The sequence below is a fragment of the Electrophorus electricus genome, chromosome 7 (assembly GCF_013358815.1).
Source record: "Electrophorus electricus isolate fEleEle1 chromosome 7, fEleEle1.pri, whole genome shotgun sequence".
NCBI lineage: Eukaryota > Metazoa > Chordata > Actinopteri > Gymnotiformes > Gymnotidae > Electrophorus > Electrophorus electricus.
In genome coordinates, this window is record NC_049541.1 from 6,822,591 (window position 1) to 6,843,036 (window position 20,446).

Consider the following 20,446-nt stretch of genomic DNA (forward strand, 5'->3'; position numbering starts at 1 on the left):
GCAAACATTTGTGCATTTAAATCTATTGATAATTCTCCTTATTTGAACCCCATTTGATCCATCCTTCAGGGACCCCCACCCCCAGAGAAGTGTGAATGTATAATCCTGTAGAAGCTCGCCTGGTGCCAAGTGGTATGAGACAAGGCCTGACCCATCATGAACTGCAGGAGTTTGCCATAGAAGAGAGAGTAATGACCTGTACTGGAGTAGTATATTATCAATCCACAGCAGCCAGTTTTGACAACAGAGTTCTCAAAAAGCAGATCGGTTATGGAGTGGTTGTTTATTTACGGCCAGCAGGAGGTGCTGTAGATCCAGCATTTATCACTAGCACAAATGACAGCGGAATGATCTGTAAAATTATTTATGAAGTCTTGTTTGGCCACACATTTGCTTTCCAGGTCTAACATTAGCCATTTTTATCATTAACAACGTAAATAACCTCCCAATTCAGCAGACATGACTACCCAGTTTGTCCAAAAAGCATGCAGACCGTGAGGACTGTGGGGTTTCTGGTTGGTTCTATAATATAATATAATAATGGCTAATGTTGGATTCAGCCCACACATTTGTTTTCATAAAGCTCTGTGTTTTTATATATGCACTGCTCATATATATAAATAATTGGTGTTCTATCAAGATGTGTTAATTAGTGCCATCACAATCTGTTCTTAAGAAAGCTTGAATTATTGGGACCTTTAGCCAAGGAAGAACAAATGTAATATCATTATATACAGATATGTCAATGACAATGTGATTCATAATTCAATTATGTTTTCTTGTTTTAATTTTTTTTTTCTTAAACATAAACTACTCTTTATTGGTTTATTTAATCTACATTTGCCTCTCTTATACTGACAGGGTACTAACAATGAGGCAAAAAATCATTCATGATTTACCTGAAGTTAGGATGAGAATTTAAACAAATATTAAAATATGTTTATTTGATTATCACACTGTTGTTTTATTTTTTAATTTGCATTCTCTGTTGAGGCGATGGTATTTCAGCATAGAAATAAAATGTCAGAAGGCCTTATATTGGGAACGTGCCAATTTTCTAACCACTTCCACTGGGTGTTCTGTAAGCTTGGAGCACAATATGAAAAATTAATAGTACCGCATAATTTTAGCCACACGCTCCTTGAGAGTCTCTGACTGACAGAGATAACCCTTTTTTTCTAAGCACGAATGCCGTATATTTACAAAGAAAGAAATCTCTGTATATCATACTGTGCAATGCCCTTTTGTTTTTAGAAGCCCTGTATGCGTGTGTGCGCGGGCATTTCTGTGCGTGCCACCTAGATAAGTGGTTTTCTGTAACTAAATCAAACCATTTAAAAACTTAGTTATAATAAGAATATATAATCTGTTGTAAACACAAGATTCCCACGGCTTTTCACAGAGCCGAAAACCAGAGCAAAGCTTTAAATAGACAGTACATGTCAGTGATAACGAGATTATCTACAGTCGTTGGTTATGTGTTCCATAAATTAATATCATTTTAATTTGGTCATAACAGGTCGACCTGCTACACAGTCTGCTCTGGAAATGCGGTGCTCTACGGATCGGCGCAGGATGCCGCGTAGTCATGTGATAATTCCCTTTCCCCTATAGTTTCCCTTCAAAGTGGGCAGAAAGAGCCAGTACTGCCTCGTTCACTCAATCTCGAACGGGGAGTAGTGTACCTGGATGCGGGGACTTGTTTCCTTTTCTTTAAGTTTTTTTTTTCGCACGGCTGGAGAGGCAAATTTTCGAAAATGGCCGGAGCAATTATTGAAAATATGAGCACGAAAAAGTTGGTTATCGTGGGACTTATTCTACTCTTATTTCAGGCGTTTTCGTTTATGGTCGGAGGTTTGATTGGTAAGTAGTCACCAGCTCGTAGGGAACCAGAATCGACAGATTATTTTAAGATGTTGTGTAAAATGCGCGCAAACACCCATTTAATTTAGCTAACATGTATCTTAGCTGCAAGTAAGTCTATTTAGGTGTCGCATACGCAAAGGAAAATATCATTCTGGAATGAAGTGAAAAGTTACGGAATGCTTTGTTAGACTACATGAGCCCACTGTTAAACATGGGCGCTGGTTTTCCTTACGTCGAACAGAGCCTTTGTGATTTTCACCATTTCGAATTCGTTTCAGTTGTCCTTAGCTGGTGCTGGGTGTGCACAAGAGAGCGACTTCATTTGCGCTGTGATTTGTTTTCTTTTTCTTTTTCCTCGCTGCTTGCGCGCTCTTCTCTCGTTCCTAAATTTCAATCCTAATCTCATCAGAGGACTTCGTGTTTTGAAAATCCTAAAAGTAAACGTGAAAGTTTTTCTAAAGTGGGACATGTTGTAAATAATGACCCTATATGCAATAGTACGTATCATATATTTTAAATCAACGGTACAAAGATTTACTGAAAAGGCTTCTTATTAACTTGGTTCTTAAATATCTGATTACCACAAACGAGTCTAATTGGAGAAGCGGCGTATATTTTACAGTCCCGATGAAGTAGACGAAGACTTCAGTTACTAAATGGTTAAAAGCGGCGCATCTCGAAAACTTCACAGCCCTTGATCTTACAAAAGCTTCCCCCTCCTGTCTCCCGTGCCCCCTGAAGGCACTTTCATATCTCCTCTCCTCTCAGATCTCCAGGCTGCCAGCCTATCCCACTCACCCACATACTTCATTAGTATTATTCTGAAGGGCTGGGAACTGTCAGAATCCCCCTCGCCCCCACCCCAGCTATCATCCTGTGGCTATACTGATCCTTCTCCTTGTCTTCTGTTCTCTTAAAAGCACTGGAGGATCAGAACACTAAACAAAAAACCCAACAAAAAACCCTCCTTACTTCAAAATTCCATTCTGTTTGCTGCATGGTTGAGTTTTGCTAGAGTGCATTCATATGTTTATTTAGTTCAATCTAGACCATGGCTATGTCCTGTCCCTTTGCAAAGAAAGGAAGCGGGCCTCGGTCCCTGCACGAAGTTGAATGTTCGTTGATGAACTGGCCTGTTTGCTGGAGATTGATTTAATGAGGGAGGATGGCTTTGTGTTTGGTCGGTGGCCAGTGGCAGCCAGGGTAATTGAGAAGAAAGCCTCTCGGTTCTTCCTGTTATCAGACAACTTAAACACGGCATGAGGTCACCGAGCCAAAAGCCTTCTATTATTTCCAACACTTTTTTGGGGGTGGAGATTTAGAGACTGTGCTCCTGTCACTGTGGGTCAGCAAATACATGAATGCTGATGGATTTAGTATTGCTAATTTAGTTTGCCTTAGCAGTGTGGGATATCTGACCACCAGTATGTTGCCACCTCTCGAAACACAGTAGTGCATAACTGATTGGTTCCTGGGGTTACGAACACATTCCTTTTAATTTCTTTCCTTTGAAGTGGTTCTGTTTCTATGTCACTAGATCATATCTCTTTTTATAAAATCGTCTAACAAGGATGGTGATTTCTGTCATATGTAAAGCACTGAAATTGTTTCAAATATTTTGTTGTCTACTTAGAATTTATGTCATGTTACTCACCATATCTTTCAGTAGGTTCTTTCCCCCGTAATTGGATGCTTCATGAAGTCTTCTTTTGTTAAAGGGGAACATTTTTATCCTGTGCTGTGATCTGCTGAACCTTCTGGAAAGTTCCCTCTAGGCCATTTTGACTATCATGCTTTTTAGTCCCTTGCACATGAACTGGTTCCCATTATCTCCCACTTCTTGCTGATTTATAGACTTCAGGTGTCATGGGTGATCCAAGAAGAGTTCTATTAACTGGTACTTCACACTCCAGTGAGCAGCCTTTTGAATACCAGGGGAAATGTGGCTCTGTTTTAACATGCTAATGACTCACTACTTGCTAGTGGGTCATACTGTGTCCTTGGGTTCAGAGCAAATCTGTTATTATACAAAGCAAAATTAGTCCAGGTCCTCTGAATGTACATCTTGTTCCTCATTTTTGTGACCTTGCTGGATGGAATGTGTTTTGGCGGGGGTGGCATGTAATTTTCAATACAAGGTGCCCTGGTGTCACTGAATCAGTATGCAGCTGTGGTAATGCTGCCCTTCACCTCTACATTGGGTCTTGTTGCATGATATGACCTGTGTTGCACAGAACATCATCTGCTCAGTGGGACCATTACAGTATTATAGTTTAGTGTTATCTGTTAAATATAATTTGTAGTTTCCTCATTAATGGCCAGTGCTTAAATACTGTTAATACTACAGCTCTCTTGGTGGAGGGAAGCCTTTCTGACGGCCTGTCCTTTTCCCCCCTGCAGCTCCCAGTCCCACCACTGCTGTGCACTACCTGGCCACGAAGTGTGTGGACAGTGTGAAAGCGCACCATCAGGGCAAGAAGTGGTTCATGCCCTGGGGCCCCTACCAGTGCGACAAGATCCGAGACTTCGATGAGGCCATGGCCAAGAGGATCGAGGCCAACAACATTGTCTTTGCTGTGCATATTCCCCTGCCCAACAAAGAGATGAGCCCCTGGTTCCAGTTCATGCTTGTAATCCTGCAGTTTGATATTGCGTTCAAAATGTACAACCAGATTCGTGAGTTGTCCCCTTCATTTTCATCTGCACCAGTGTTCTAAAATATTCATGTTTCAGTGTTATTGTGTTATGCTTGACTTGTGGTATGTGACTGCATTTTGCAGAAGCATGCGTCCAGAGTGTTTTGGGTGATTTTTGTGATTTATCCACATGGTTGAGCTGCCTGTATGTAGAATAGTTGCATGTTTGCCAGTACATCTATGTACTGTAGCTGCACAATTGCTTGAATTTCTCTGTATAACTGAGTTCTTAAACATTATAGCGTGGAGTGAAAAATGTAAAGGTTTTTACTCTTGAGTCCAGTCTGTTTTTAAAAATGGCTTTAAGGATAATTGTTCCTGAGATATGGCGTAATCTTATTGCGAACATAACCCAAACTGTGTGCGTGGGTTGGGGAGGGGCAGGCATAGTAATCTACTGGCTTCTATTAGGTACCCCTTATCTGATCGAAAATATATTGTCTGGTAAGACGGAAAGAGATCTATTTCTTTAGCTGTTCCTTAGTATTCTGTCTTTTGTTGCAGTCACATTTAATAGAACCTGGTGTGTGGATTATAAGGATTTTAAGAGGGATTGCATGGGTACCCAGTGGAATGTTGCTTTTCTAGTGGCCCAAAGCAGATTGAGTGTCTCATGCTGAGACAGGACTAGCAATGATTGATGTGCTGTTTTCACTGGGTTGTGCCAATGGCTCCAGGGCACCCAGTGAGGGCTTGGCCTCAGAACTCCATATGGGTGGGGGGAAATTCTCCAATCTGTGACTGTCATCACACAGACTGTGGTTCTTCAATCTGGTTGTTTAGTTGCTGTTTCACTCCTTTTGTTTACTGTTAACATGCATTTAATTATGAAATAAAGGGATGGGGGTTTCCATTCGGTTCATGGCTGAATTGCCTTTTAGCTGATTGAGGTCTAGGAAGCATGCCTTGCTAATATGCTATGACTGTCTGTAGGCTTACTTGCAGTGTGAGTTCTATGGCTGTGATGGTCCTGGCCCTGGGGCAATTTGTTAAAAATTATATCATGATACTTAGACATTTTCAAAATTCACTAAACTTGTCGGGCTATTTTAACCTTTCTGATACTGGTTCTAATAGTGTGTTATTTTCAAGATCTATGTAATTTATTTCAATTTTTCTTATGGAAACATGCAGTGTTCTTGAAGTACTGACCATGTGACCCACTTTTTGGTTTTGGTGATGTATCATTTTGCAACCCAGGTTTGGCCTTGGCTCAGGTCACCTGGTTGAAAGAGAAGAGGGATTAAAAGGATAACACTGGGGACTCAGAAGAGACCATGTTGGGTGGGAGCTGTCGAGGGAAAGTAATCAGCAAGCCGTCTCCTCCTGGCAAACAGGAGCTCCAGGGTTGCGTATTCATCCCTTGAGAGGGGGAGGGGCTTTTACAGTCCCTTTGCCAGCCAATAAAGGAGGGTACTTGAGGACACTTGCTACATATGCACTATTTGGTCAAAAGTATGGGTACACTTGATTATCACACCTATATGAGCTTGTTAAATGTTCCAAAATTCCAAACATTACCCTTACAAAATCATGGGCATTGCTTAGGAATTGTACCTTCCAACTCCCGGCTTGCCCCAGTCTTGTCCCAGTAACAGTCTTCCCCAGAGTACTGCCACAAAGTTGGAAGTATGTAATTGTCTAAAATATCTTTGTGTGCTGAAGCGTCAATGATGCCCTTCACTGGAACTAAGCCTAGCCCAAATCCTGAAAACTACCCCCAGACCATTGTCTCTACTCCACCAAACCTTACAATTGGCACTGTATATTGCATTAGGTAGCTTTCTTTTGGCATCTGCCAAACCCAGATTTGTCCATCACACTGTCATATAATGAAGTGTGATTAATCACTTCATAGAGAACATATTTCTGCTACTTTGTTGTCCAGTGTTTTTTGTTTAATTTTCACATTTGTGTACTCCATATATTTTCATGATTGTGAGGTGGGCTTTTATAGTGTTTAATAGTCTTCAGAAAACATCAAAAGTGCTCATGGAAAGTTGGGCAAAACATATTGATATGGAAAAAAAAAAAATTGTGTATGTGCATACAATCTACTTCCATGTACAACTCGAACTAGTTTTTAATGACATTGTATATGGCAAAATGAAGCTGTTGGAGATGGAGTGACAGATTATCAGATCTTCTGCTAAAATCGTTGTCGAACAATCAAATCGCAGCTGGCACAGCCTAACTGTAGTGCCATAACCAGGACCTTTTTTTCTGGTGCTGAATCATTCTTTTCCTAGAAGTTCCTCCCCTCCAGATGTTGATGTTTACAGTGAGCATGCGAGTGTTTGGGGGGGGGGGGGACTGAAGACCTCTGATCCTTTGCCAGATCTGTTCCTCTGTGTCTCCATGAACATGGCCTCAGTCTGTCAACAACATCTACTCATAAGGGTACAGTTCAGGTTAATTGGAGTGACTGGAATTTGGCCCCTTTATAGAATGATCTAGACCTGTACAGACTGACTTCAGTGAAAACATGGATAAGTTAATAAGCCAAATTTACATGCATGCATGCATACATACACACTTTGCATCTAAACTTGATGATTAATATCTTTCCTTTCCTTCTCAGGACCACAGTAAAGTTATATCTGCCATTTCTTTATCTGGGACAGGTTGGGGAGGAGGAAGACGAAGCATACAAAATCTTTTCCAAATATAGGACGTGACAATGAGAACATAGTCATGTGAAGTAAACTTTTACCTGCTGCTTACAGGCATCTGAGCAGATCTCTCACACACACACACACACACACACACACACACACACACACAACCCTTGTCCCCCCAGTGTTGTAATAAAACAATTCTGCTCTGTATGCCTCGCCCCCCCCCCCCCCACCCCCCCGACTCTGGACATCCCTACCTGGCACGATGCCAGCAATAACACAGCTGTTGAGAGGGCTTAGTCGCCTCGGTGATGGCTGCTGCGTTGGGGTGGAATGTTTGTGCATGCTAAGCTGACATTCAGAGCCCTTTTGAGGTGGGCTGAGGCAGGGGTACAGGGTGGGGTGGGGGCATGGGTTGCAAGCAGAGCTCAGAAGTGAGGATACTGCTAATAATGACCACCCTCACACCCCACCCTCTCTGTCCTTTTTTCAGTAACTCTCGCTCACCCACTTCTGCCTCCTCCAATACAATGCCAGGTTCAGCTGGTAGCATTAATCTCTGGGCTCTTTAGCTTGTTTCATAACACGACAAGGGCCTCTTCAAAAGGGAGAAGCAGAGCAAGCAGTGCTGTGCAATGTGATCTAAACCGAGGGCTTCATGGCTCCCACCGCCTCCCTGCAGGCTCTGAGCTGGCCAGCTTTACTACCACAGCAGTAGGCACCCATTTCCCTGAGCTTGTGCTCTGGGAGCAATTATGCTTTTTCACTGTCAAGTTTGCATCAAGCAGACCTGTAAGACCTAAAAGGACCACATTCTTTTGCTGCGTTTAGCAGAGTTCCACTGGTCTGTGTATTTGAGATTGCGTATCTAAGTGTGTGGAATAACATGGTAGTAGACATTGACCTCCAGATGACTCTGTTATTTGTGCCTGTGGACTGAAGTATTTTTGCATGAATGAGTGCTTTTACTGGTATCTTTGTCCTTTTCTATAAAGTCAGCAGCTAGACATCAGTCATTAGAGTTTTTTACACAATTGCGGTTCCTCACTTTTTTCTTTTGTGTGCGTGCACACGCAGAAGAGGGAGCGGTGGCCACCCTAGACGTTGGCCTGGCCTATAGGGACAGCACCTTGAGTAAATGGACAGAGATGGCGCATTCCGTGGAAAAGCGCAAGCTGAATTGTAACTTCACCACAACCAAGGTAAACACACCTTGCAGCCTAGATGCAACATTCCTACCCACCTCTGAGCATGCCTGCTGCTCCTGGAGCTGTTAATGTGTGACCTCAGAGAGCTGTCAACCTTCTGTCCGTCCAGTTTTCATAGTTTTTGAAGAAATTAAGATGGGGGGGGGGGGTGGGATTCTGAAATGTTACGGTACCATAATGGCAGAAGGGCCACTGAGGTAAACAAAACTCTCCGTCCTGCTTAGACTGTCGAGAATGAGGGCCGCTACTACGAATGTGACCTTTTGCCCTTCATGGAGCTTGGTAGCGTGTCTCACAAGTACTACCTGCTTAACATCCGGCTGCCTGTCAGCGAGCGCAAAAACTTGAACGTGGGGATTGGGGAGATCAAAGACATCCGTCTGGTGGTGAGTGTCGGTTCCATTCTTTTCATTCTGTTTTTGACAGCAATGGCTAACTGGGCTATCAAATGGTTATGAGTAACTAGGAGCAAAAAGAAAATATCCGTGAATATTTGTGCTTCTTTTAAGTATCTGCCTGGCAAGGAAAAATGTGCAGGTCTCTAGGCGCATCATCACTGGAATCTGGGAAGCTTTGTTCCTGATATATGGCTAACATTGCCAGTTTCTCTACTGTTTTCTGCCTTTTTAGGGTATCCATCAAAATGGTGGCTTCACAAAAGTCTGGTTTGCCATGAAGACCTTCCTCACCCCTAGCATCCTCATAATCATGATCTGGTACTGGAGAAGGATTACCATGATGTCAAGACCCCCTGTCCTGCTGGAAAAGTATGACAGTCTTTCTTTGGCAACCAACTAGCTATGGCTTTGATAGTAGCTGTTTTGTTAACTGTAGCTGCATTGTTACGGTGGTCTTGGTCCCAGAACTGCATTTACAGCCCAGATGTATGTAGTAAGTGGTTGGTTTTATTGGACCATGGAATGAGGAAATTCTAGATAGCAGTGGGTGGCATTGACCAAAAGGACATAGAAATGATGCATCAATGATGCACAATCTAAGAAGACAGAATATGCTGTATAGTCTTGGGTGAACATTTTTAATTCAGGGTGTATAGATGGCACTATTTTTGTAAACTGGGTTAGAATCTTAAGACCATTTGATAGTTCATGTTCAAGAGGGAGAGAGTGAGCGAGATCTCGCTCAAATCCACACACCCACATACTAGTACCTGGTGTTTAAGAACAGGTTTAATGTGCAGGTTTGATAAACTTGGAAGCAGAAAAGGTAAGGCATCTCTATAAGGGTTTGAGTAGGTTTGGGTTCCATGAAGAATGTCCTAATTATCCAAACATTGCATGACGGACCAACCCCATACATAAAAATAAATGGAAATGTTTCAGATATTATTTAGGAGTAGGGAACAAGACAAGGATGTTCTTTGTCTCCACTTTTTGCACTATATATTGCCTGAAGCTCAGTGAGAGAGAATTCTTTAAGGTTTATTTTCTTTTGAGCAAGCCTACTAACTTGGAGCTCTGCTCTTATTACTTGATTTGCAGAAATGTATTACAATGACTCACACAGAACCAACATATCGAAATAATTTGCTACAACTGCAAGAGGTGAACCCTGGAGCATTTAGACATCCACCTGTATATCCAGTGTATCCAAACATGCAAAGAATTCATACTTAAATTCTTGTCAAATGATGGTGGTTTGCACTGTAGTGGTGGTAGGTTGAAGGAGGAAATTGGCTACACAGTGGATATCTTTTGAGCAACCAAACTAGACACTATTGACATTAATTCTAAATGTCATAAAGAGAATTGGAGGAAAAAAGGAGAGCACTGACCTTTTGAGAATTCTAGAGAAACAGACCACACTGATTCGCACAACGCCTCTGTCCTAGTCAGAGGGGGATGGAGACGGCATGTAGTTTACGGTGGGCCAGGGAAAATCCTGCAGTACCCATCAAGCTTACCTGATTGGAGAAACGGAAACGCGTCAATTCTGTAAGGTGTACTTTTGTTGTTCTCTATGCAAGAATGGTCAAGTAACTGCTAAGAGATTAAATCCCAGTACATTCATCTCTGTTAATCTCTGAATAGTTTAGCCAAGTGTCACTCATTTTAGGTAATGGACCACAATCCAATAAAATGTGAAGTAGGCTGGACCCTAAAAATTACACCAACTAGCGGTTAGCCATCTGGGGCAATACCTCACACCCCCTGCAAAAACAAAATAGGACGTTCAGCAGCTGATGCAGCTGTGCTGGTTTAAAGAATGCAATGTGAAGTTTTTCTTACCCATGTCTTTAAAGATCTACAATGGTAACCTACCTTGTCTGAGCCAGGGCTGTCGGCCCAAGGAGAGGGTTTGTGCTCCCAAGCAGCTTTCACAGGTTCAGGGAGGACTAGTCTGGAAGAGTTGGTGTCTGAGTTCAGCTGTGTGGCATGATTGTCACTGCAGCTTACAGCAGGTAAAGACATAAGCATTGCTGGATAGGGCAGTCACGATCATGAAATTTTAGCGATTAGTTGTCATCTGAATTATTGTGAATTAACAAGTTGTTTTTTTTTTTTTCTGCTCATTTTATGTAACTCTTAAATATCAAGCCTGAAGTGACTGAAATTGGAAGTTCAGCAATAGCTCAGTTGGTCAATAAATGCTATAAATATAAAAATGTAAAATAAAATATACAAATAAAATGCTCCCCACTGCCCTCCAGACATGACATACACAATTATTTTTACAAGATGTGTCTTGAGTATATCAAGAAACTCTGAAAGGTAGATCTTTTCTTGATTTTGGTAAGACCTATTGTGTCTCAATGTATTTATTTATTTGTGCCTATTGCTTTACCGTGTTTAAACTTTATACTGTAGGCCTACCCTATTTTTAACTGAACCAAATAACAGGCTCATTGGTAGTGAATGTTCTAGAAATTCCCATGGGAATGGGGAATGGGCAATGACACACTAAGCTAAAATCTAAATACTAACAATTTATTTAGCAAAAAAAGACGTAGCAGTGCCTTTAGCGAAGCAAAACAAGCTGTCTAAAGCTAATGGCATTGAAGTAAACAGCATATTATTAGCTGGCCAACTTTTGCCTAAAAGGCTAGGCTGTGTAACTTGTACATTACAAATATATCAGCCCAAGTTATCCAACATAAAATGCATAAGATGAATCCAAGCCTGTAAAAAAATATTTCATGTAGGTTAGCTAGTTAATTAAACGTAAGCCATCTTGTCTCAATAGAAGCACCAGGGCTGTCATTCCATTGAAAGAAGTGGAATGAGGGCTAGTCTGTTTTTGTTTACCCAATGTTAAATCTCTGATACTGAACAAAAAACACCATTTTTTAAAAAACAAAATATGAAAAATGTCCTTTCATAAAATAGATGTAGCATTGCGTTGGTGAAGCAAAACAAGTTATATTCCCAGCTGGATTATATTAACTTTATTCTAGAGCGATATATCTCTTAATCCATTTGGTGGACTACCACAAACATTAATAAGAAACTTATGCTCCTTAGTAGAAGGATCTCAATTTTTGACCACTTTTTTTTTTTTTTGCTCAGGCACCAACCTCAGATCAGAATTCTGGGTACAATTCCCACTCTGTGACCACATGCATTCCTCTGACATGTTCCCAGCCAGTGGGACAGCACCAGAAGAGGAATATCTTGGATAAAACACTTGGCCACTTTAAAATCTTGAGTTTGCAATGAGCAAATTTCACATAATGCCCAAATAGCCAAGTGTAGAAGAAGGACTTGGAGAAGAAGGAAGAAGGAAAAAAACAAAAGGAAGGAAGGAAAGAAACAAAACAAACAATAGCAGCAAGTACTGCTGTTGTGTGAAATTGCAGAGGTTGGTTTACTGACCAATATTTTTTGTTGTTTCCTTTAACCTGCCTCTGTACAGCATGGAAGCTCCTGTCGGACATTGTGGCTAAGATAAGTAGGTACATGGCTCAATATATGAGAGAGGCTCAGAAAGGGATTGTCAGGAACACCAGAGGAGCCAAGCACCAGCTGCTGCTGGATAAAGCAGTCACTCAAAACTGTAAGACTAGACAGACCAACCTGTGCGCCACCTGGATTGATTTCAAGAAAGCACGAGTCACCAAGTGTGGGATTTGCCAAGGAGATGACTTGTACCTGCTGCTCTTCTGCATCGACCTGAACCCCCTTACTAAAATCATCACCAAGATTGGCTACAGACACCAGCTAAGGGATGGAGCAATAATTAGCCACCTTCTGTAAATAGATGACATCAGGTTGTATGCCAGAACTGAACAAGACATTGACTCACTATTCCATCTCACCAGGATATACAGAAACAACACCAGAATGTAATTTGGACTGGATGAGTGTGGTCGTATGGTTACAAGGAGAGGGAATGTGGCTAGAACGGAGGGGATCGCACTACCAAAAGTTAATATAACAGATTTTGATGGTGCCTACAAGTACCTTTTTGAGTCCCATGGGAAAATGGCAAATGACAAAGCCCTTTGGTAAGTCGCTCTGGATAAGTGTCTTCCAAATGCTGTAAATATAAGTGTAAAATGGGAATTTTGAAGAGGCCCCAAGGAAAGCAGTTACAGCCAAATGCCTACAAAGAGTGAGGCAAGTCCTGAAAAGTCAGCTGAACAGGAGAAACAAGAACACCTATGCCCTGCTGGTCAACAGGTACCCTGCTTACATAATAAGATGGCCTAAGGTAGAGATGGAAGTCACTGACATCAAGACGAGCAAATTCCTCACACTGCATGGAGGGCTTCATTCCAAATCCAGCACTTCAAGACTGTACACTAAGCGGATGGAGGGGGGCAGAGGACTAGTAAGTGTCAGAGCCACTATCCAGGATGAAGCAACCAAGATCCAGGAATACATCCGGATAATGGTGAATTGATGAAGTGCTTAGTGAGAGAGCAGAGAGCAGAAACCTGAGGAAGATGGAAATGAGGAGGAATGGGGACCATCATGGGAGGAAAAAACCCTGGATGATATGTACCACCGGTAAATAGTGGAAGTGGCTGATATGGAGAAATCTTACCACATCCTGTAAAATGTTGGTTTGAAAGAAAGCACAGAGGCACAGATCATGGCAGCACAGAAACAAGCTCTGGATATAAGATCAGTAGAGGCTGGGATCTACCACACCAGGCAAGACCCCAGGTGCAGGCTGTGCAAGGCCCCTGAGACAATCCAGCACATAACGGTGGGATGCAAAATGCTATTAGGCAGGGTGTACATGGAATGCTTGAAGGACTGCCAAGGTCTGAAAGATGATGTGGAGGATGAAGGCAGCTGTGGTTCCCCTGGTAATCGGAGCACTCGAGGCTGCTAAAATACTGCTCAGGACTCTCAAGCTCCCAGACTTCTGGTAGAGGACCCAAGCTGGAAGAAAAAAGATCACCTGAAGAGCAAGTGGGGAATTTTCTTAACAACCACAACAGAATACATAAGACACAAATAGGAAGAAGAAAGCAATGTTATTCCAAGTGAGAGACTGTTCAAGATCTTTTGGGCAGTGGTAGCTCAGTGGTTAAGGTACTTCACTTGTAATTGGAAGGTTGCGATTCAAGCCCCACCACTGCCAGGTTGCCACTGTTGGGCCCCTAACCAAGGCCCTTAACCCTCAGTTGCTCAAGTTATACTCATAATTGTAAGTAACTTTAGATAAAAGTGGCAGCTAAATGCCATAAAAATAAATCTGAGAGTTGCAGTGGAAGTGTACTAATTCACATGCCTGGAGATAATTTGGTTGGAAATATGTTGCTCCAACGCAACAGCAAGCGGAAAACCACAGATGCTGGGAGGGTTACATGGGGCGAGGATGAATAATCACTGACACAGATTTTCGCAGTACCCTGTAGTAAGACTTTTCCACAGAACTTTTTTCATTTTGTAGTGCCCTGTGAATGAGCCAGAAGTGTGTGTGTGTGGTATATTTCTTTATAAAGAGCAACAATAAACTTTTAAAAAGGTGGTTGACCCCCCCCCCATTTATATGATTGGATAAATTAAATATATGTAATGATAAAAAAATAATAATAATAAAATAATAATAAAAACCTAATTTCAACTGAGGATGGGTGAATTTGTAAATCTGTGTTAGATGGGTTAACTGAAGTCCATAAGGCCAGAGTTAATTGAGATACTGCGAATGCTGCTCTCTTTGTGTGTTGATTTATTTTAAATAATAAAATAGATATTTCTACATCACTGTATATAATTCTGTTTTGTATAAAACCTAATGTCTGGAAAAGACACAAAAAAATGGAGATTATACAATACGTTCATAATCAATGGTGTGTAATATGATGTCATTGCCTTTGCAAAAATACATTACAAAAAAATTATATTGAAAGTCAAGTCATATTTCTGTCCCACATTTTATACCAGTGAAACTGCTTTTTGCCTTCCTTCCTCCAACCCCTCCCTATTGCCGCTATCTCCTCCAACCCCTCCCTATTGCCGCTATCTGTCCGCCGTGCCGGTTTTCCACAGGCGGCCCCAGAAGGCGACAAGCTCTCAAGCTGCTGTGTCTTGTGCAGTTTCGCCATTATTTTTTCATGCCGTGGAAGCTTCGGCGAGCTGCCTAGAGACGGGGGACTGTCAATGCAAATTGCAACCCTCTCCGCATCTCATAGAAGCGTAAGTGTGCAGATGTGGCACTGTCTCCCCGCTGGCATGCTTGCTGTGAGAGGTCCCAAAATGGCGCCTCACCCCAGCAGCGCTGACTTGGGCCTGGACACATGGGAAGGGGGCAAAATGCAAGTGGGAGAGTTTCACGAGCCCCCAGGTGAAGGGGGGTGGGGGGGCATGCTCAGCCTTTCTTTCCTTCCGTTTTCCCTTTTTGGTTTCGGTTATGGATGTGTTGTGTAGGTGTAGGGGAAACACAGAAGCCATGCATGTAGGTGTCTTTTTTTTTTTTTTTTTTTTTTTTTTTTTTTTTTTTTTTTTTAATTCTTGCTATTTTTATTTATTTATTTATATTATTCATTTTTTTCCTGCATACATGTCTAAATATAAGGTTTCATCTGTCAATTTGCAGCTTTATAGGACATGGGGTAGAAGAAAAGAAGTGTGATCTGTCCTTTTGAGTTGGCTGCCCAATACATACACACACTGCTACCAGGTTGCTTTTGCAAACATGAAACATTTTCAGCATACCAGCATCGTGTAGTCCCTCTCTCTCTTCTTGTAACGGAACGTGTTGAGACTGTTCACGCCATTGAGCAGGTTTCTATGGGATTTATGGTTTCATCGCCACTCCCCTTCTTCTTCTTCCCTGATTTACTCTTTCATCTTGTCCATGTGTGTGTGCTAGCTTTAGTAAACAACTGATCTTAAACAGCCGCAGGTTTATGGTGTTGGGTTTGTTTGTTTTTTTTTTGTTATCCACCCAAGCTTTAAGAGCCATTTTGCGCACATGTTTAAATGTCGAATGTAGTGTGAACAGTGTCATATAAACCTGTATGGGCATGGTACTTGGGTGCTGGATACAGCACACACTCAAGCAAATGGCTGATGGAGTTTGGCCTTTCCATAGGGTCATCTTTGCACTGGGAATCTCCATGACCTTCATCAACATCCCGGTAGAGTGGTTCTCCATTGGATTTGATTGGACATGGATGCTTCTCTTTGGGGATATCCGCCAGGGTGTCTTTTATGCTATGCTGCTGTCCTTCTGGATCATCTTCTGTGGAGAGCATTTAATGGTAAGAAGTTTAGCACTCCATGTTTAGTTGATTTATTTATTTATTTATTTATTTAATTTTTTTTTTATTTTATTTTTTTTTTTCTCTCCTCTACTATTCATCAGCATGTGCTTGACCTAGGTTCAAATTATACCAATTAAATGGTGTTATAATTTAAAATGGATGTTGTAGAGTTCTCTGATCTTGGCATTTCGGTTGCAAACATTTCATCACCAGACAAGTTGACATCTTCAGTGCAAGCGTCATACTGTGTTTAATCTGTGAGTTTTTGTCGTAATATCTGTTTGTTCATGGGCCTTGTTCAACCCCTGAATGCCATTGGTTGTTTTCCTGGACGTGGATTGTCTGATCAACTGGTCTTAAAGCCAGGTCTGGGTTGCAGGTTGTAGGCTGATCTCTGATTGGTTACTTGATTTGATGTAGTGCCCTGATCTGGCTCGTCATCTTCAGGCGGTGCACTAGTTGGTGGGTTGGCTACATGCTGGTTGTCATGTAGGGCAATGAGCTGTATTTTTCTCATTGGGCAGAGTATTGGTTGGTTGGTTGATTGAGCATTGTGCTCTGACCCACGTGTCAATGTTTGTTTGTTCTGGTTCTTTGTGTCCAACCTTGATTAATAGGTTGGGCTGCCATTGTGACTGTTTCACGGTCTTCTGGTTGGGTTTCTTGGTTGGCCCTCTTTACGACAAAACTCACGGATCGAACACAGTATGATGCTTGCATTGAATGTCACCTCGTCTGGTGATGAAGCGTTTGCAACCAAAATGCCAAGATCGGAGAACACCATCATCGAACTAATCAACCTGAACTACCGATATTTACCTTGACTTATAATTTAAGTGTTACATGCCTGTGCTCATTATATTGGCATCACAGTATAATGTATTGAAATTATCACCAATGTAGATATAGGTGTTTACTTTTGTGTTGGGGTTGTTTTAAATGTAGCTACTTTTAAAAATGTACATTTTTATCATCTTCTGTTCTTTCTCTTTATCCTATGACTTCCGTCAGGACCAGTCAGAGAGGAACCGTTTGTCTGTGTACTGGAAGCAGGTGGGGCCCATCGTCTTTGGCTCCTTCTGCCTTTTCATCTTTGATATGTGTGAGAGGTAAGCCAACAGTATGCTGTTCACGTTTCTGGGCCTGTCTGGACGCCGTCCAGCTCTTGGTCTTATGCTATCTCAGTCTGTATTGCATTGAATTAGCATTGATGCAAGTTAGAATTGATGTGATCGGATTGCACTGAAGTATAATTCTCAGGCTGTTCTTTTTTTTTTTTTTTTTTTACAGAGGAGTGCAGCTCACCAATCCTTTCTACAGCATCTGGGCCTCTGATGTTGGAACAGAGCTGGCTGTATCCTTTAAAGGTGTTGTATGGTACAGAACATCGTGTGACGGTTTTTGACCACCATATACTAGGCTTGCCTGGGTTTGTGCAAAATCATCATTGTCTACATTCAGAAAATATATAATGTTTAATTTCTTCATTACATTCACTTGGAAGCTGCATTCTCACAGCCTACCCTATACTGTAGCATAATCGATGGAATGGTTCAGTAAGATTCCTTAACTGAGATAATTGCAGATGGCTTTCATCATTGTGGCTGGAATATGTGCCTGCCTCTACTTCCTGTTCCTGTGCTTCATGGTGTTCCAAGTGTTCAGGAACATCAGCGGAAAGAGGTCATCTCTGCCCGCCATGACCAAGGCCCGGCGCCTGCATTATGAGGCAAGGAGCTTCTGTACTAAAGCTCAGACATTTACATAATTCAGTTCTCCATTGGATGTGGTCTGAGGCCTTTTATCTTCATCCTGGTCATCTCCATTTCAGGGTCTCATCTTCCGCTTCAAGTTTCTGATGCTGGTCACCCTGGCATGTGCAGCTATGACGGTCATCTTCTTCATCGTCAGTCAGGTGTGCCATTTGCCATCCTCAGACTTTGTTTTAAAATGGAGAAAGAATCTTTCTCTCTTCACATGACCAAAGCTTAGCTTTTGTAAAAAGTTGTGCACCTTTTTTGTAGGTTCTGTGATGACAGGTAGTTGTTTTGTTAAACTGGGAAAAATGTTTGGCAAGGACATATCTGAACACAATGTCTGTCTGCCTGTGCATAGGTGAATGAGGGTCATTGGCACTGGGGCGACTACACAGTGCAGGTGAACAGTGCATTCTTTACTGGTATTTATGGCATGTGGAACCTGTACGTGTTCGCCCTCATGTTCCTGTATGCCCCATCCCACAAGCGCTACGGAGACGAGCAGTCCAGCGGTAGGATCCTTCATGCTTCTTCCATATCTTACCACATGAACATCTCATTACTAACTGACTGCAAATTAGTAACTGATTTAATCCAATTTAAAGTTGTTTCTTTTTCCCCTCCCTGTAGTAAAGCAAAACTAATCAACTCAAGCTGGAACTTGTTATTGTGGCACCAACAAAAATAGGCCAACCCAGTCTTGAGATCATTTAATTAATTAATTAATTAATTAATTAATTAATAAACAAATTAATTAATTATTTTTAATCCTTGTGGTTTTTCAAGCACTCTCCACAGGTTTCTTAGTAAGAACATTTAATATCTGTAGTGTGCTACATTTAAAAAAAAAAAATTTTTTTTAAATGTGTGCATGCTTTAAAAGGATGGTAACGGTTAAGGCAAACAGATCTACATGTTTCTTTTCCTGCATTGTGTGCCAGGCTCTCTCTTGCAGCTGCTTTCCTGTTAAATTCCTGCAAAGTCCCCCTTGTTCTAAGCTTCTTCAGTATTTTGAAGGTGTGATGTTGGGCACTCTCCGAATTGGGCTACAAGCAGCATGTCATGGTGCCAGGAACGGATGGGGTTGTTTTTCCCATGGGGAAAATCGGGGCCTCTTTGGCAGGAGGTGGTGTCTTTAATGGAGACCAGGCTTCCTTCCAGAGCGGTCGTAATGAAAACCATCCATCTCTTGAAGTTAGACTTAAAACCTTTACCCTGCCCCCCTTACTATAGGTAGGGTGAGTTTTGAGTATGGCTGGCTACTTGCTCCACAGCTCCTCCCCTCCTCCCTCCCTACCCCAAGGTCTCAGAAAGGGCAAACAAAATCCAGTATATTGACCAGTGAGCAGTTAAGGGGAAAAATCCCTTCTTTAATCTCTTGTTTATAGTTGCTCAGATCTGAGTTTCACAGTGAAAAATTGTTTTTTGAAGAAGCAGAAGTGTTTTGAACCGGTACCAAGCTCCATGACTAGGCCTTGGTCGTCCCATGAATTACCTGTCCTAACACTTTATAATGCAGGAGATCAAGGTGGGAACAGTGGCGAAGACATCCAGCTGACCACCACCATCACCCATGTGGATGGACCCACAGAGGTTTACAAGATGATGGGCAAGGAGTCTCAGGAATAGCCACCCAGCCACCAAAATGCCTGCTTTCCATCCCCAAAGTTTGCCAGAGTCCCATAACATCATCTAAAATGCACCTATTTAGACGTCAATATATACATGGGTTCCTCATTCTGAACACCCTGTTCGTAATGTGAGGTTTCCATTTTGCAGCTGATCTTTTGTTTTCAGTTTTTACACTACATTACATGAACCTACTGAGGATCTGTCTGAGAGAAGTGGCTTATGCATGGAAATAATTAAAATAGGGCACCCCCTTGTGGGCAGTACAGAAAGTTACAGTACAGCTCTATGACTCGAAATGCATCATCACTTTCCCAGCATCTCTGACTAAATCTTTACACAGATCAAGCAAGACAGGGATGTAAAAGATGGCTCACCCATTCATTACTAAACATCATTAAAGTATTTCCCTGTAGGTGTGCAAGTTGAACCATTTCAGCTGTCAGAATTTCATAGCACATTAGTGTTGAATATCCCTCTTATGTCAGAGGGACTTGTAGGAGAATACAGAAAGCATCCTATGCATCTATTCAGTGTAGTCCATGCAACCTTGTGAATGCCTTGACCCCTTTGCTTTTTACTTCCTTCATCACTGCCTACACACACACACACACACACACACACACACACACACACACACACACACACACACACACACAAAACCCCCAACAAACACCCATAACACTGCTGCATTCAATGTTGTTTTGCTCCAAAATGTGGGATTATCTGTCTGTAGGCTAAAACCAGTTTGTGTTGACTTGATTTAAAAAAAACAAAACAAAACAAAAAAAATACTAAGTTCATAACGGTGTAGATATATTTTTATAAAGTGCTTATTTTCAACTGTATGGAAGCATTAGATGCATCACTGTTGTATAGAAGCATCCTTTCAAGGTTTGTGAGACTACTCTTGTATCACACGTATGGAAATGTTTGGATTTTTCTTGCTTTTTAAGATAATTTAAATAAAAGAGCCTTTTACATCATAATGTGT

At 41.7% G+C, this 20,446-nt stretch overlaps 1 protein-coding gene across 1 annotated transcript; it reads left to right on the top strand.

The window, feature by feature from the left end:
- The first annotated feature begins 1,595 nt into the window (after positions 1 to 1,595).
- On the top strand, positions 1,596 to 20,441 carry wls (Wnt ligand secretion mediator). Its single transcript, XM_035528273.1, has 12 exons — positions 1,596 to 1,863; positions 4,267 to 4,542; positions 8,258 to 8,382; positions 8,613 to 8,774; positions 9,019 to 9,155; positions 15,895 to 16,063; positions 17,078 to 17,175; positions 17,357 to 17,420; positions 17,652 to 17,795; positions 17,898 to 17,981; positions 18,182 to 18,335; positions 19,343 to 20,441. The coding sequence occupies exons 1-12, from the start codon at positions 1,758 to 1,760 to the stop codon at positions 19,450 to 19,452; spliced, it is 1,629 nt and encodes a 542-aa protein (XP_035384166.1). The 5' UTR covers positions 1,596 to 1,757; the 3' UTR covers positions 19,453 to 20,441.
- Positions 20,442 to 20,446: the final 5 nt, after the last annotated feature.

What these genes read in the sequence shown, in the direction of transcription:
- wls (XM_035528273.1), top strand. Translation starts at nt 1,758, where the DNA reads ATGGCCGGAGCAATTATTGAAAATATGAGCACGAAAAAGTTGGTTATC. An exon ending in GTAACTTCACCACAACCAAG is followed by an intron (nt 8,383 to 8,612) that starts GTAAACACACCT and finishes CGTCCTGCTTAG; the next exon opens with ACTGTCGAGAATGAGGGCCG. An exon ending in ATCTTTGATATGTGTGAGAG is followed by an intron (nt 17,176 to 17,356) that starts GTAAGCCAACAG and finishes TTTTTTTTACAG; the next exon opens with AGGAGTGCAGCTCACCAATC.